The sequence below is a fragment of the Rhipicephalus microplus genome, chromosome 2 (genome assembly GCF_043290135.1).
Source record: "Rhipicephalus microplus isolate Deutch F79 chromosome 2, USDA_Rmic, whole genome shotgun sequence".
Lineage (NCBI taxonomy): Eukaryota > Metazoa > Arthropoda > Arachnida > Ixodida > Ixodidae > Rhipicephalus > Rhipicephalus microplus.
The window spans coordinates 137137754-137153879 of NC_134701.1; the positions used below are offsets into that span (position 1 = coordinate 137137754).

Here is a 16126-nt window from a genome sequence, read left to right on the forward strand (position 1 = left end):
GACCGGGAGCGGCCCCTGTACCGGGAACGGCCCCTGGAATGTGACCGAGAACGTCACCTGGAACGGCCCCCGGAACCGCGTGACTGCTGGAAGTCTTGCCCATCCGTTGGGGGTGATGGTGGTACCGTGGCTTGGCCTTGATCAGTGGCGCGAGACTTTTCCCAGCGCCTTCGTCGCACGACATACGGGATCTGGAATCTTTGCATACAGTCCTTGTCAGCCGTGAGGTGTTGCCCACCGCAGAGCCTGCACTTGGGGCTACACTTGTGTTGTGCGTCAGTATTTGAAGCGCCGCAGCCCCGACATACGACGTCGCCTGGGCTGGGACACACATCAGCACGGTGAGCGAGCCTACCACAAGCGTAGCAAATGTCTATTTTCTTGCGATAAAGCGAACATTGCACAAGGGTGGGGCCGTAGAGTACAAAGTATGAGACTCTATGACCATCGAAGGCGACAATTACCGTACCGGTGCTGCCTATGCGCTTGGATGCCAGGGCGAGCGGATTTCTTTCATTTAAGATCTATTTGTCAATATTATTCGGACGGTCGAGGAGTGGAATACCTCAGATCACGCCCTTGCGCGTAGAATGAGGGGCGGCCTCGTAGGCACTGACCTCGTATGTTCGGCCCATGACGACGATCTGCCGAACTTTGACGTAGTGGTTGGCATTTCCCTTTCCAGGTGTACTGACAACCATAATATTCTGCTGCACGTTGGGGCATAACCTGTCGCCCAGCAAATCTTCGGCGCAGATGCTTGTGGCCGCCAGGATCGCATCAGCCACCACGATGCAGCGAGTCTTGACAATATTGAGGCCTCCACGGGGCCGAATCCCGATCTTGGTGTCCTCCTTGGGGAGCTGGGGCATCTGGTCAGCGCGGATAATTCTAGCCTTGATGTTATTGCCACTGTTGCGGCCTCACGGGGCCTCAGCCGTTGTCGACTTTGTCTCGTTGTGAGTAGCACCATTAGGATTAGCGCCTGCCAAGCGCATGCCAGCTCTTCTGGCGCCTGCAGACTGCCAACCTCGGTCTTCTGTCACCTCTTCGTGGGTTATGTCCTCCTTCACCACCTGATATTTCATTTTTTCTGAAAATAAGCCATGAGAAGAACGAAAAGGGCACCGGGGAACGGCGACGCGGCTGGCGTCGCACCGGCGTGGGCTTAGCTCGTTAGGCTTAGCCCAGGCGGTGGCCGGCTCCGGAGAAAAAACGTTCCAAACGTGAAAATAGTCCACTCACGCAGCAGGTTCTGGCATCAAAATAGTCCTGGCACTTTCACTGATGCGATACAAACAAAGCTGATCGCACAACCGAAAAATTGCTCAAAATATTGAACGCGCACTCGAAATATTGAAATACTGAAAGCGCACTCGAAATATTGCCACGCATCATTCGCTTAAGGCAACATTTTGACACCGTAATGCGTTACGTTTGTTTAGAATAAGCAAAAGGCTTCGTATGTCTTTTCAGTAAAGGAAATGTAAGAAAAAATAGACAAGTTGCAATAAAGGAAGAGCACTCACTCGCGGAGAGGGCCTCGCTGCCTTTTGGCAAAGTCTCGCACCGATCGTGGTGCACGATGGCGATATCGTCGAGGGCGACAAACGCTGGCTTTGATTGAAGACCAACGATTGCCCGGAAGATCACCTGCATAATAAGATCAGAAGGGCAGTCAGCTCAGGTGATACGTTTAGCTTCCAACTTGGAAATCGATCACTAGAACAGCGGTGAACAAATAAACGACGCCGGGGACAACTTATACAAAATAAAAGTAGTCAGGTTTGCAGATACTCAGCTACCAACTAGTCCGAATCTTTTGATGTCACTATGGCCTAACAATCAGGCACATTACCAAATTAGATTTCGCTGTTCAGGCAACATATCCCTAAACGTGTTGTTAGGCCAAAACATGAGCTAAGATCAAAAAGTGCCTATCTTCATTTCAATATACCTACGTGATAAGGAAGAAACGATATAACTCATTGTTAGCACCGAGAGCTCCCCTTGTGTATATGCAGTACTAAGGCTTTCTTGAAGTCAGGTTTAAACTTGTGAATACGCATTAGAATTACAAATTGCATGTGATACTGGGGTCGTGTTCAACCTAGTTCTTTTGATATGCGTGTCCTTTCTATAGCAACTCGATGTAATGTGATATGAGAACGATATGAAAGCATCCGATATGTCTGTGGTTTGTAGGGAGAGAAGCACCTTGGCATCTCAATGTGTCGGCGTCCATCGTCACCTGCTGCTGTCGTGGTGGTTCATTTGTTTGAACGCAAGAGAGGACGTCGCTGCCGCAGCACTCGTCGTGGGACAAGAGAGAGCAAGCAGCGCGTGTTGACTACAGAAATGCTCTTTCTACGATTAGCACTGAAAATCCAGCTGCAGTGAACAAGGGCGTCTCCTACGCCGCAAGACACCATGCCGATGCAAGCAGTGTCTGCTTGCGAGTTTCTTGACAGGAATAACCTAGTAATCACGTTGCGCAAGCGCTCACCGGCTACCCAGTATATATATGCCCAGGATCTTGACCTGCAATGTAGCTCTTTTCCAAACGTTTGATTGTGCTTAGTTGAAAAATAATGATTCTCAGCGTGTGCGTTACCTGCAAGCGCACTGCGGGTCTCTGTGTCTAATCGGAGCCCCTAGTCCATAAAACGGGGGGCAGCAATTATATTCATGAACACAGCATGATTCGTCCTTCTCTACGTTTCTGGTTACTGCCGTGAAACACCCTTCCCTACATGATAGTCCATAACAACATTTCTTTTTTATTTGTAACACATTCCCAAATGAGCACCAAAAGAATATGAGGATCGAATCCCGAAGAATTGACAACACCAAAGCCGAACAACATGCTCTCATTCTTCCTTCCTTAATGCGGCTATCTTACGACAATTCAAATAAAGTTAGACGAAGCTATTGGATTCACTCGAGCTACAGCTCTAACATTAAAGCAACTTCGTCTACTTGAAGGCATTTTCTTCACTAAAAATAATAAATATAACGCACTGTGAGAGGGCGCAACCGGCTGTGGTGGCGTACGTTTCATATAATGATATAGGAACGCAAAAACATACATGCAACTACTGCATGCGCCATTGTTCACCTTCTAAGCGCTTGTGACCACGAGCATGAGGTATATAAGTTATATTTCGGAAAGATATTGAACCTAGAAAAATACATTGAGTATCGTGGAGTCATACACTGTAACTTACAAATGTTCTGCCTTTGCCTATTTGTTGGTTTAGTCATTTCAGTACTGCCGATGACTGAAAACGTTAGAGATAGAAGTATGTAACAATATCCACGAAGAAAGAAAATACCTAAAGTGTGCGAATACAACAGTATGCATGAAGTGCAACAGCTGCTTTTCATGAATTGGGTGCTGTGTGAAGCACTCCGAATGAATGCAGATCCACTACGCGACACTACTCTATATGCTGTCTTTGCGAATTTCTTAGTAAGCGACCTGCTGTCCATGGCGTAATGGCTCACGCTTTAGGAGCAGCGTTAAACTTGAACTTTTCTGTGGGAATATATATCTTCGTTGTGAGTGTTATGTAAAATGTCTGACGGAATATATAGAGATATGGCGACTGCAATGCATTGAATTTCTGGCAGGTGGATCAATGGACCTCCTTCATTTTCATTACTTAAAATACGAGATATCCTTTATTTAGGCCAGTGTATTCTGATGTTTCTTCCCCCCGCAGTCATTTAACAGAGTAGTATTTTTTTGCCCATAGTTTCGACAAGGCCATTAAAAGAAGCAACGAAATCAATGAAATGTGAGAAACAAAAATAGAAGTTGAGAAATATGAAGTGATAATACTAACATTGAAATATAAACACATGAATGACGACGTAGGATATTATTGTACACCATGCGAGCATGTTCAATGCCCACCTAGGAGCCTGTCAGGTATCCTTATTTTTTCTGGTCTATTATTCCCTTGCATACTGTGGGAATTTCATCGCACCAAGTTGTTTCGTCTCGTGGCCCTCGCGCGACAGCTGGATACGCGAAAATCAGTTTCCCCACCAAGCGAAAGCTGGCACTGGGCTCGCGCGATTCAAGTAGCACGCCCTTGCGGGAGTGAGCTAATGCGCGCGCGTGAGGATGATCACGTGGTATTTAGGAGTCTGGCGATGGTCGGCTGCAGAAGGAGTCCCTGGGTGCGATACCACGCCTTGTCCTAGCGGGCGCTTCTTCTACTATCAGAGTCTGTTTAATGCGCTCGACAGCGCATGCCCGGTTTATTGTATGTGTTGCGTTCATTTATATGTTAAAATTTCGGCATGCTGCAGCATTTTGTTTGATTTATCGGTGTTATTAATATATTATTATAGGTTTGGTTCCTGCCCCCGGCAGGTTATCTCTTTTGTTTCTTCACATTTCTTTACAGTTTAGGGTAATAGGTTCTCCTATATTTTGCTTGGCATTATTATCACTTGTATCTCCGTAATATTGTTTAAAACACGGAAAAACAAGCCCTTCAGTATACACTTCTTTAAGATATATATATATATATATATATATATATATATATATATATATATATATATATACATACATATAAGGGAAAGAAGTGTACACCTGAGGGCTCGTTTTTCCGTGTTTTAACGCAATATTATTGAGATCTAACAGACAGTATTGCCAAGGAATGTACAGGGGAAGTTACTAGAACCAATGGAATGTAAATAAGAAGAAAGAAAAGTGGATAAAAATATAACCAGCCGTGAGCAGGAATCGAACCTACGATCTTCGGATAACATGTTCGGTGCTCTAACCACTGAGCTACCACAGCGGCCTTCCCTCCATCCACTTTTTTGGGTTTATATGTGAATTTAGAAGTAGGAGTGACAGTCAGCGCCATCTATAAGCCAAACGACGAGTGTGAAAACACTCTTATGCGCATGTTTGGCGTCACGTAGCACGTGAACTTATTATAAGCGGGCAGCTGATTAATTGTCCCTCTTATACAACCTAAACACACCAAGTCTGCCAGTACGAAACCCTCGTTCAATGAAATAAGGGAAAGCAGTGTATACCTAAGGACTCGTTTTTCCTTGTTTTAACACAATATTAATGAGATCTAACAGACAGTAATCCCAAGGAATATATATATATATATATATATATATATATATATATATATATATATATATATATATATATGTATATATATATATATATATATATATATATATATATATATATATATATATATATATATATATATATATATATATATATATATATATATATATATATATATATATATATATATAGATGGTGGGGCGAAATTCAATGGATCCGGTGGAAAATGCGGTAGAAAAAGAGGTCGACAAGCGTGTGAAAACACAAGTTTTACTAACGTTTCGGCAGGTGGGCCTGCCTTCGTCGGAGTAAATGGTTACAGATGGCACACAGGGCACATATTTAAGCCGCTTCTTAGCGTATTATTATATTATTATTATTTGGTGTTATTGTTATAATATTATAGGTTTGGTTCCTGCCCGCGGCAAGTTATCTCTTTTGTTTCTTCACATTTTCTTATAATTTAGTGTAATAGGTTCCCTATACTTTGCTTGGCATTATTGTCTGTTGTATCTCCGTAATATTGTTTAAAACACGGAAAAACAAGCCCTTCAGTATACACTTCTTTCATATATATATGTATATATATATACATACATATATATATGTATGTATATATATATCCTTGTTGACAACGCTCCCGTTGTGCCATATCCCATACCTTCACGAAGACTAACTGATAATGATGATATGTGGGGTTTAACGTCCCAAAACCACAATATGATTATGAGAGACGCCGTAGTGGAGGACTCCGGAAATTTAGACCACCTGGGGTTCATTAACCTGCACCCAAATCTGAGCACACGGGCCTACAACATTTCCGCCTCCATCGGAAATGCAGCCGCCGCAGCCGGGATTTGAACCCGCGCCCTGCGGGTCAGCAGGCGAGTACTTTAGCCACTAGACCACCGCGGCGGGGCACGAAGACTAACTGACCCATTGAATTATTACTCCCACTATATATATATATATATATATATATATATATATATATATATATATATATATATATATATATATATATATATATATATGGTGGGGTGAAATTCAATGGATCCCGTGGAAAACGCGGTAGAAAAAGAGGTCGACAAGCGTGTGAAAACACAAGTTTTACTAACGTTTCGGCAGGTGGGCCTGCCTTCGTCGGAGTAAATGGTTACAGATGGCACACAGGGCACATATTTAAGCCGCTTCTTTGCGTATCACACGGCTAAGTGATTATCAGTAGTTTAAAAAACAAGATTATATATCACCAAAGGTACGTGGCTATAGTGCATATACAGCAGAAAACGCGTATCATTGTACAATAGTGAATTGGCACGTATTAGATACCCTACAACTTGTGTGGAATGAAAAGGGTCTGCAAAATAACAAACTGCGCACGCAGTAGCTCACTTGGTCATAAGTTCTGCGGGATAATCACAGCCTAAAAACATTGAGTTAGCTTAAAAAAGAAAAAGAAGTTTAGAGAGATAAACAAAATCAAAAAGCAGGCAGAGCAAAATGAATGCGTGTAAATGGTGAAGCGACAAAGGCCACCTACATCATGTAGGTAAATTTGACAATAGGCGAACACCGTGCAAAGATTATACACAAGTCAGTAATACAAAAAGGTGATTTACTAAGGCAATATGCAAGTGAGCGTACCCGGGCTCTCGTTCTAACGGCATATAGTGTTTTGAATTTATGAATTAGAAATGACTCTTTTACTTCGCGTTCATGGTGTGATTTAAAGCCCGATTCCAGTATTGTAGCTATCATGTCACAGAATGAATGACCTGCCTTGGTGACATGCCTCGAAATCGGTAAGTTAGGAAGGGCATGCACATGAGCTTTATGATTATTGAAACGGTATCGAAAAGCAGTTTCAGTATGACCTATGTATTGTACATGACAGATTGAGCATTCTAGCAAATATACGACATTTGCAGTATCACAAGTGGGATTGCCCTTAATTTTGAACTTGAAGTTCGTCGCAGTACTGGCTGCCAGTGTTGTTGTGGTCATGTGTGCACACACTTTAAACCGGCGCTTTTTACAAGGACGGCAGCCAAGCGTCTGGACGTTATTGCTCTGTCTGGTTTTAGAGGAAGTTAATAAATCTCGCAAATTTTTGCCTCGTCTGTACACAACACGTAGTGGTTCTGGAAACGCTTTTGCAAGGCGTTCGCTCTGCATAAGTATGTTGTGGTGTTTACGGAAAATAGATGCGACGTTAGGTGCCGATGCGTTATGGGTTAAAACCAGGTTAACCTGTGAATGACTTTTAGGATTTTCCTTGGGGATGCAGAGTGCTGTACGGTATTGTGCGTCGGCACGCCTTACTGCGTCATCGACTAACTTGGGCGGATATTTCTGTTTAGGAAGTGCAGCGCGTAGCTGGTCACAGTTATTACCAAAGTCAGATTGCTCAGAGCGAATTCGCTTAAAGCATAAGGCCTGGCTGTAAGGTATGCGGTATTTGCAGTGCCTTTTGTGGCTGCTTTGAAAGTGTAAATACCTGTGTCTGTCAGTCGGCTTGCTGTACATTTTAGTGCTTAATTTTCCATTATCGAGACATACTGTGACATCGAGAAAATTAGTGGTCTCTGGTGAATATGTGTGCGAAAAGGATATGGAAGGGTGAGCATTATTAAAGTCCAAAATAAAAGACAAAAGTTCCTCCTCTCCATGTGGCCAAATCATGAATATTTCGTCAATAAATTTTTTATAATAAAAAGGTTTTAGCGAACGACCCGACAAGAATTTGTTCTCAGGGGATCCCATAAATATATTCGCATAGCTTGGCCCGATCTTAGTACCCATAGGCGTACCACTTACTTGAACATAATGCACTCCATTGAATTCAAAGTTGTTGTGCTGAAGAATCATTTCAAGCAGTGTAGCTATAGTCGAACTATCAATGAACTTGTCGAGAGCGGAGTGACAGTAAGCCTCAACCACGGACCTTATACCATCCAAGTGCGGTATGCTTGTGTAGAGAGACGCAACATCGAAAGTGACAAGGAGAGCGTTGTTAGGTATGATAGGGTTGGTATTATCAGAAAGGAAGTCGTTAGTATCTCGCAGAAAGGACTGGAACGTAGGGATTATCTGGTTTATCAGGCTATCTACGTAACGCGACAAGTTTTCTGTCACGGTACCTATGACGGAAACAATTGGGCGACCAGGATTGTTGTGTTTATGAATTTTGGACAACAAATAGAACCTACCAGCTGTCGGACTAAGAAGGATCAGAGAAGCTGCGCTATCATTTAGTTTTTTCTCCTTTATTAGTTTTCTTATTGTGCCGTCTAACGTCCCTTTACAATCCTCAGTCGGATCGGCCTCGAGTCGCTTGTAAAACGACCTATCATCAAGCTGACTGTTCGCTTCAGCGATATATTTGTTCATGTCCATGACAACGATGGCACCTCCTTTGTCGGCAGGTTTTATTGTGATGTCGGTGCGTTCGCCAAGGTTTGCTATAGCTTTTATTTCTAGGGTCGATAGGTTTCGACAAAAAGACTAGGGTTCATTATAAGCTTGAATGATATCTCGCTGCACTGCTTTAATAAACATGTCCAAGTGCTTGTCACGTTGTGACCCCGGTGTCCAACGTTTAGCCGAGGGTAAAGCGGTTGGATCGTTGGCGGGAGTCGGCTGATCGAAGAAATATTCGCGTAGTCTTATATATCGTGCGAAGTTGTCGAAATCCTTGTATAACTGATATTCGTTATATTTAACACTTGCTGGACAGAAGCATAAACCACGGGATAAAAGGCTGAGTTCTTGTTTAGATAAAATAGTAGTTGAAATATTAATAATGTTGTCGGGTGCAGGTTTACATGTTCTTTTCATGGCCGAAGATGGAGGCGTTGAGTTTCGACGTTTTACACCATCTATGAGCAACTTTTTGCGTTTCTGTGCGTTAAGCTCGGAACGTTTCTTTTGCTCATATGCTTTTAGGGACAATGATTCTTTAGGAGAAAGGCTAAACTGATCGAGTAGTTGGCGCTCCCTGTTTATCAGGGATTTCAAGGAAGATCGATAATGGTTTAATACAATGTGTACTAGCTCAAGTGAGGCGTTCTTTAAGGTGTCAAACCACTTCTTTGCGTTGCACTTCGATAGCTTTGATGTTGCTCGCTGTAGGCAGAGGCTGTAGACAGAGACCAAACGCACCCATGCCTGCGTTTGGGGGGCATAGTTAGGGAAGTAGAGGAAGAGGAAGCAGAGAAGAGAACAGCCGGCCTGCAGCAAGAGTGCTGTCTCTGTCTCATTTATTCCTTAACAATGGCGCAGTTTGACAATTGAACCTTGCAGCGCAAGCGATCTGTCCGTAGCCTCGTGAGTCGTCGGCAGTGTGGGCTTCTCCATCCAGGAGCGCCGTTTACGCTTCTTTGGCGATGGAGTAATCAACCCGGCCGCAGCTTCAGCTGCCCATCAGGCCATCAGTGGATGGCGTCCATGCCTCCCCTGTGGTACCAGGGCGTCATTGAATGGACACTAAGCTACCACTTCGCGGCCGTAATACGCACGGGCTCCTGTCCTTTGGGAATGCAGTTCAAGCTTCCCACGGCCTGCATACCGTTTCCGGCACTCTTCCAACATACGAGCCACCAAGAAACGCTGTTCATGCTTCCTTGGACGTGCGTGTCACCGCCGTGAGTACTGCTAGAACCGCGTACTCCACGGATGCGAACCGAAGCCGTTCGGAAGCCCCATGCAATAGTTCCGTGGAGCTGCGGCGTACCATCGCGTGACTCCACGTCGTAGTCAACGCTATTACAGTGACGAGCTCCGCGCTGATACTTTCCATCTTACCACTTCTGAGTGCAAGCGAACACATGTTGGATGCAGTCGCCTCACAAGACCTCGAAGCCTGCTCATCTGAGCAACGCATAGAGCGGAGGTGCGCCCTCATACAGCTCTCAAACCAGATCGGTTGCTTCGACTCAGTAATCTCTGCATTTTCGCGTACCGACCCACCCGCACACGCCATCAGCAAACCACCGGAATTCGACGGGTTCCAGGATGACGCCGTCGGCTGGGTGGTGACCGTCAACGCCCTCGAAGCTCACGAGAATTGGACGGACCAACATAAATGGTGCGTTGCCATTGACCGCCTTCGAGATGGTGCCATGGCGTGGCACAAATATGAAGGCGCGTGACAGCAGTCCTGGGCAAACTGGAGCACCAAGCTCATTGCAGCCTTCGGACGCATTGGCTACGACTCAGACTCTACCACGGATCACAGCTCTGCAATTCAACAACTCGACAGTGCACCTCTCAGCCTCCAAGCTCTGGAAAGACGTTCTCCCGACGGCGCATATTTAATCGACCCCAAGTAGCACATTTTCGGAGAGCTGTTGGTAAGGGGAAGTACTTCCATTGTTCAACTGTTCCCCGGAGCCCCTGTGCAGACAGAATCGTGAGTGTGAAAGGAGACGGGCTCGACACCAATACCGGCCATAAGCAGGACTACATGCCAAACATTTCCGATTCCGCGACTTGCTTCTACTAGACAAAAGTGCCACTTAGAAGCCCCAGCTGTTCGTGATGCGATCTCCATGTTCACCAGTGCTTGAGGGCGTGCAGATTCCAGTTATTGCAGTGCCTGACGCGCTCCAAGTGAAGGAACAGAACAAGTTCACCACAGCCATCAAGGTAAAGTTGAACTCAGGCCCACCGGGACAGCTACTGTTGACTGGAGAGCCGTCACCACCCGGATGTGTGGATGGCTACCACGCTTTGGCTAAGATCGAGGAATCTGATTCGAACAACGTGACTAAACACACGGAAGACATGTTCATGCATGTTACTTCCCTCTTTGCGATGGTACCACAACTATTGAACCCCTTACATGCGTCCTTACATACGTATAACACACGCTGGTTACACGCCTCTGTTTCAGCAGTGCCGTAGATTACGTCTTCCTCGTGTCGTGGTTCTGAATAGATAAACTGCGGAGACGCGTCCGCATACTGATGCGCCCTCCTGAGTTAACATCGGCAGTTCCACATGCCAGATGCCATCGTGACCGAGGCAAGCAGCCACAACGCCACAGTAAATGTAGACCACCATAGCGATCATCAAATATGCCAGCAAAGCCGAAACGTGGCCAAGACCTGTGGCTACAAAGATACTGGCAACGCCGCCCACCTGAGACATCGACACCCCGACACGACCTGTCGTGGCGTGCCGAAGAGAGACCACTCAGGCACAGTCAGTACCGCCCACCCGAGACATCGCTTCCACCTCATCAGACCAACTCCCTGCGTGGCCAGGACAGACCAGCGCGCAACAGTCTATGCCACCCTCCAGAGGCAATTTCGCGGCGTGGCAGAGTGTAATGCAGATGTAGTGGAGCGGGGGCAAGGGTGCGTTTGGGGGGCATAGTTAAAGAAGTAGAGGAAAAGGAAGCGGAGAATAGAACAGCCGGCCTGCAGCAAGGGTGCTGTCTCTGCCTTATTTATTCCATTATATATATATATATATATATATATATATATATATATATACAGAAGGGTGTAATCAAGAATATATAATCATCAAGAAGGGTGTAAGGCAGGGGGACACAATCTCCCCAATGCTATTTACTGCGTGCTTACTGGAGGTTTTCAGAAGCCTAGAATGGAAACAGTTAGGGATAAGACTTAATGAAGAGTACCTTAGTAACCTGCGCTTCGCCGATGACATTGCATTGCTGAGTAACTCAGGGGACGAATTGCAACTGATGATTACAGAGTTAGACAAGGAGAGCAGAAAGGTGGGTCTTAAAATTAATCTGCAGGAAACGAAAGTGATGTACAACATCCTCGTATGAGATCAGCGCTTCGAGATAGGTAATAGTGCACTTCAAGTTGTAAGAGACTATGTCTACTTAGGGCAGTTAATAACCGCGTAGCCGAACCACGAGATTGAAGTAACTAAATGAATTGAAATGGGGTGGAGCACATTTGGCAAGCACTCTCAAGTTATGACACGCAGATTGCCACTATCCTTCAAGAGGAAGGTATACAACAGCTGTATCTTGCCAGTACTTAACTACGGAGCAGAAACCTGGAGACTTACAAAGAGGGTTCAGCTTAAATTGAGGACGACGCAGCGAGCAGTGAAAAGAATATATATATATATATATATATATATATATATATATATATATATATATATATATATATATATATATATATATATATTTATATATATATATATATATATATATATATATATATATATATATATATCAAAGATCCGGATATATGGTGGATTCCTGTGCGCTAACTTCTGAATTCCATGCACAAGTTGAACCTTCTTTGGAATACCGCTAGCTATAATTTCACTTCACGAATGAGGCAGTAGAAATTTATGGATAGTGATGCTATCATTTGTTATTTAGATACAACCTTATGAAGCGAACAGACTCTAAATCTGTGCAAAGTACGCCTTGCTCCGCTTTATTTTAACTTAGCTTGTATAAGCGCGGCACTTAGAAAAAAAAGGAAAAAGAAAAAGATGACACGGACGTCAGGAAAGGCAGGCATTAATTTTCTTTTTATCCTTTTTTTTCATATGTGCCGCGCTAATACAAGCTAAGTTCATGGATAACTAACGCGCCCGAGCCACAACACTTTCGAACTTCATCTACTTTCTTGCCTGCTGGCTTCACTAGGTGAACCTTGTATTGGCGACTGCTATGAGAAAATTTTTTTTCTAACCTGGTTCCTGTGGGGCACGGCGATGCGACCCATCTGCCATTCCGAGGAAAAGCCGCCCTTCTGTGTCCACAAAGGAAGATTGTTGACTTCTTTCTGCTTCGGGTCACGTGTCAATACCTGCAGATTATGGGGACAGGTAAGGGTAAAAACAACATGGTGAGGCCTATAGCCCAGTTTGAAAGTAGTAACTACTGATGCAGCTGGTATCCCACGGATCATTGTGCTGTCCTTTCTGTGTTTTTGGGCTGCTATAATTCCGGTTCTGTGGGCTTGGGATTGCAGACACTGGTAACGTCGTAGAATACTTGAAAAAAGCAAAGTTCATCTTTTTATTGGTTCGCCATGTCGTAATCATCCTGTTTTTTTGGCACGTTTTAGTTGTCATCGCAATAACTTTTATTCTTGTCATTTGTGTTTGCTGATTCATTAATCTATAAACAACACCTTTGCTCGTAAATATGTCATACGCAAGTGAATTCAATAAGCGAATCGTGTGGTACATATTCATGTCAACGTGCCCTTCCACTCTTGGTCGGCAACTATGTGGTATGTCATATACTGAGGTCACCTGTCTCAGCCTCACAATCATCGTATCTGTAAGATATCTTTTTTGTCCTTCGTGATACAAGAATAAGAAATATAACGTATAATGACGCATTTCTCTAAGGCAGCGTCTTGCAGTGACCACTGCGAAATATATTGCAAAATATATAACACGTATATATCCAACCAATTTGCTTTCGGCAATACCCATGGATCCGGAAAAAGGCCGTTTTACATGTGGGCTCTATTTCGATTGGATACGCGCACCTACCGCTAGCTTTGCGTCAAACTTGAAATTATTACCTATATTAACTCTGTTACATCGTTGGGAAGAAGAGCTGCGCTAAAAAGAAGATGGTGACTGAATAAGACACGAAACAGTCGTTGGCTATCTAATCACCTGTGTCGTGTCTTCCATGGTCCTCGACCGTTCTTTAGCGCTGTTTTTTTATCACAAGAATAAACCACCTACAATCCTCAGTTTTTCTTCTGGCGCTGTTACATATTCTGAAAGCGCTATGCGTTACTGAGTTACTGTGAGTATGCAGTAATGTACCTTCAATTCCATGTTCTCTCCAGAGATGATGTACCAAAACTCTGCGCACTGCGTTATCCTGCTGCTGTAGGAAAGAATCTCGCTAATGAGATCTCCTGTTTCACCACTGGTCCGCTCATGGTTGCTGAAGAAAACGTATGAGCCTGGGGCAAAATGAACAAAATGTCTATGTATAAAACAGCGTGCAAGACCACCTGAATCAACACATTTGTCTTTACCCAGTGTTATGAAATATAATAAAAACTGCAGAGTGAGTCAATACAGACAATCATCTTAATAACATATCAACTTGCAACATGAAACATGTTTGAAACGAAGCTTGACGCAAAATTTGGACGTCCAGGAAGCACTCAACCAGGTCATGGTCGAAGCGTTCAAAGTATTACCTGAACATTCCAGTTTAAACACAGTTTTGCTATAATTCAAGACGTATGCCAAGACCGAGAAGCTGTGAGAGATCAATACTGGGAATGCCTGTGTAATAGAATGCGATGAGCGCGTCTAAATACCTTGAAGATAAAGAGCGTACGTTTTGTAGAACACCCAAGTCGACTTCTAAGGAATTCAAAGGATTGAAGCTGTCAGCTCGTTCAAGCGTATGGCTTCATATGAGTACGCCTTCATAAGTCCCTCTCTCAACTTTATGTTCCTGTTCCAGATTCCTCAGCGTACCACAGCCAAATAAACGCTTCCCCGCTAATATTTTCTATATTATGTGATTTTGCTTTATTCCACTTTATACAATCGTCTAAGTCGTTTCATGACTGCTAAACACATCCCGTTACTTGTTAAAGCGGTTGTCTTAGAGTGGAAGTTTATTTAGGCCACAACGTTATGCCGCTTTTTTAGAGAAACGTTTGTCCATAGTAGGCGTTTTAAATACTAGGCCCATGCAGCCTGTCATTTTAAGATGAATAAAATGTTAGTGTCTTTGCTCAATGATATGCAATCGCAATTTTTACTACCCTATTGCACATATTACATTTGAGGGGGGGGGGGGGCTGGTACCGAGTTAGACTCGTTACACGTATTTTTTCTCTCTTGGTGCACGTACCCCACGTACACACGATTCGTTGAAACTCAATCGCGAAATGAAATCTGTATATTTCATGGCAGGCATCCGTACTTGACACATTCTCAAATATGCACGCTATATCCTCGTCACAAATGATCCATTTGTGAGATATGCGAAATGCGTTGTTTGAAATGGCAGCATTATAAACCTTTGTTTTGTTTTTCTTCCCATTTTATATCGCTCAACGCAAATAAATATAAGCTATCTATTCCAAGTCACAGTTCCATTGATGTCCACACAAGTACGTTTTACAAGTTTTGTCACATTGTGCGCTGCTGAATGCGGTTAAGTCCGAGCATCATCAAATCAAAATGGTTCCTATGTCTAGACATACATATTCCCCGTAGGCTACATTTTCCTTCATATGTAATTTCTAAGTCTTACTTTTTCTTTTATCTCTACATAGTCATGTTCTTGCTCATATTGAACGTATGGGAAAGGGATCGTAAATCCACATGAATCAGCTCCCTTCTGCAATATGCGTGACGAAGCCTATCATAAACAAGAACTTCAATGCAGATCACTATCACGATCAAAAGTGACTGGTCACCGTCAGCACTTAAATCGCATTGGATTTTAATCCCTGTTTTAACACACAAAAGTTTCAGAAACTGTGTATATCTTGTTGCTACAGAATTTCCTTCTAACAAGTGGTTACTCAACGAATTAGTTTGAGAAGTGTAGCGTAACGCTAAATTATATCGTGACCATTTATGTACTATTGTGAGATGATGTCATTACCCGAATCAGCAGAGAATCGAAATCAGATGCCTACTTGGTATTTTGCGCCACAATTTTTGATCCCTTTTTCACATCTACGATCCCTCGAAGAAGGTGAAATTTGAAAAACAAATATGGGAGATTATTTGAATTCCAAACAAAAGTTTTGAAGAAACCTGACGTTTCGGAACCGAGCCAACTAGACAGATTTCTGTCGAATGTTTACACTCACATCAAAAAGAAATATGCTTGCAAATGCAGCGTATAGAGCAAATGTGTGCATATATACATAAGGAAATATATTAGCGTTAAAGTTTTACGTCCTGCCTTACACAACACACTACTTCGATGGATTATTTCCTCATTGACAAATTTCAGTAGCCTTAACCCTTTGACAGAAAGCAATTGGATATCGGGTC

At 43.6% G+C, this 16126-nt stretch overlaps 1 protein-coding gene across 3 annotated transcripts in view; it reads right to left on the minus strand.

Annotated features, from left to right (window-relative positions):
- The window catches only part of LOC119169741 (MAM and LDL-receptor class A domain-containing protein 1), a 317209-nt gene that overhangs the window by 264031 nt on the left and 37052 nt on the right, over positions 1 to 16126 (minus strand). For all 3 annotated transcript variants that reach the window (XM_075886843.1, XM_075886841.1, XM_075886842.1), the window contains exons 10-12: positions 13913 to 14055; positions 12814 to 12930; positions 1530 to 1653 (exon numbers count right to left, since the gene is read on the minus strand). In XM_075886843.1, coding sequence (XP_075742958.1) covers positions 1530 to 1653; positions 12814 to 12930; positions 13913 to 14055 — 384 coding nt within the window. The remainder of the gene's footprint in view (positions 1 to 1529; positions 1654 to 12813; positions 12931 to 13912; positions 14056 to 16126) is intronic.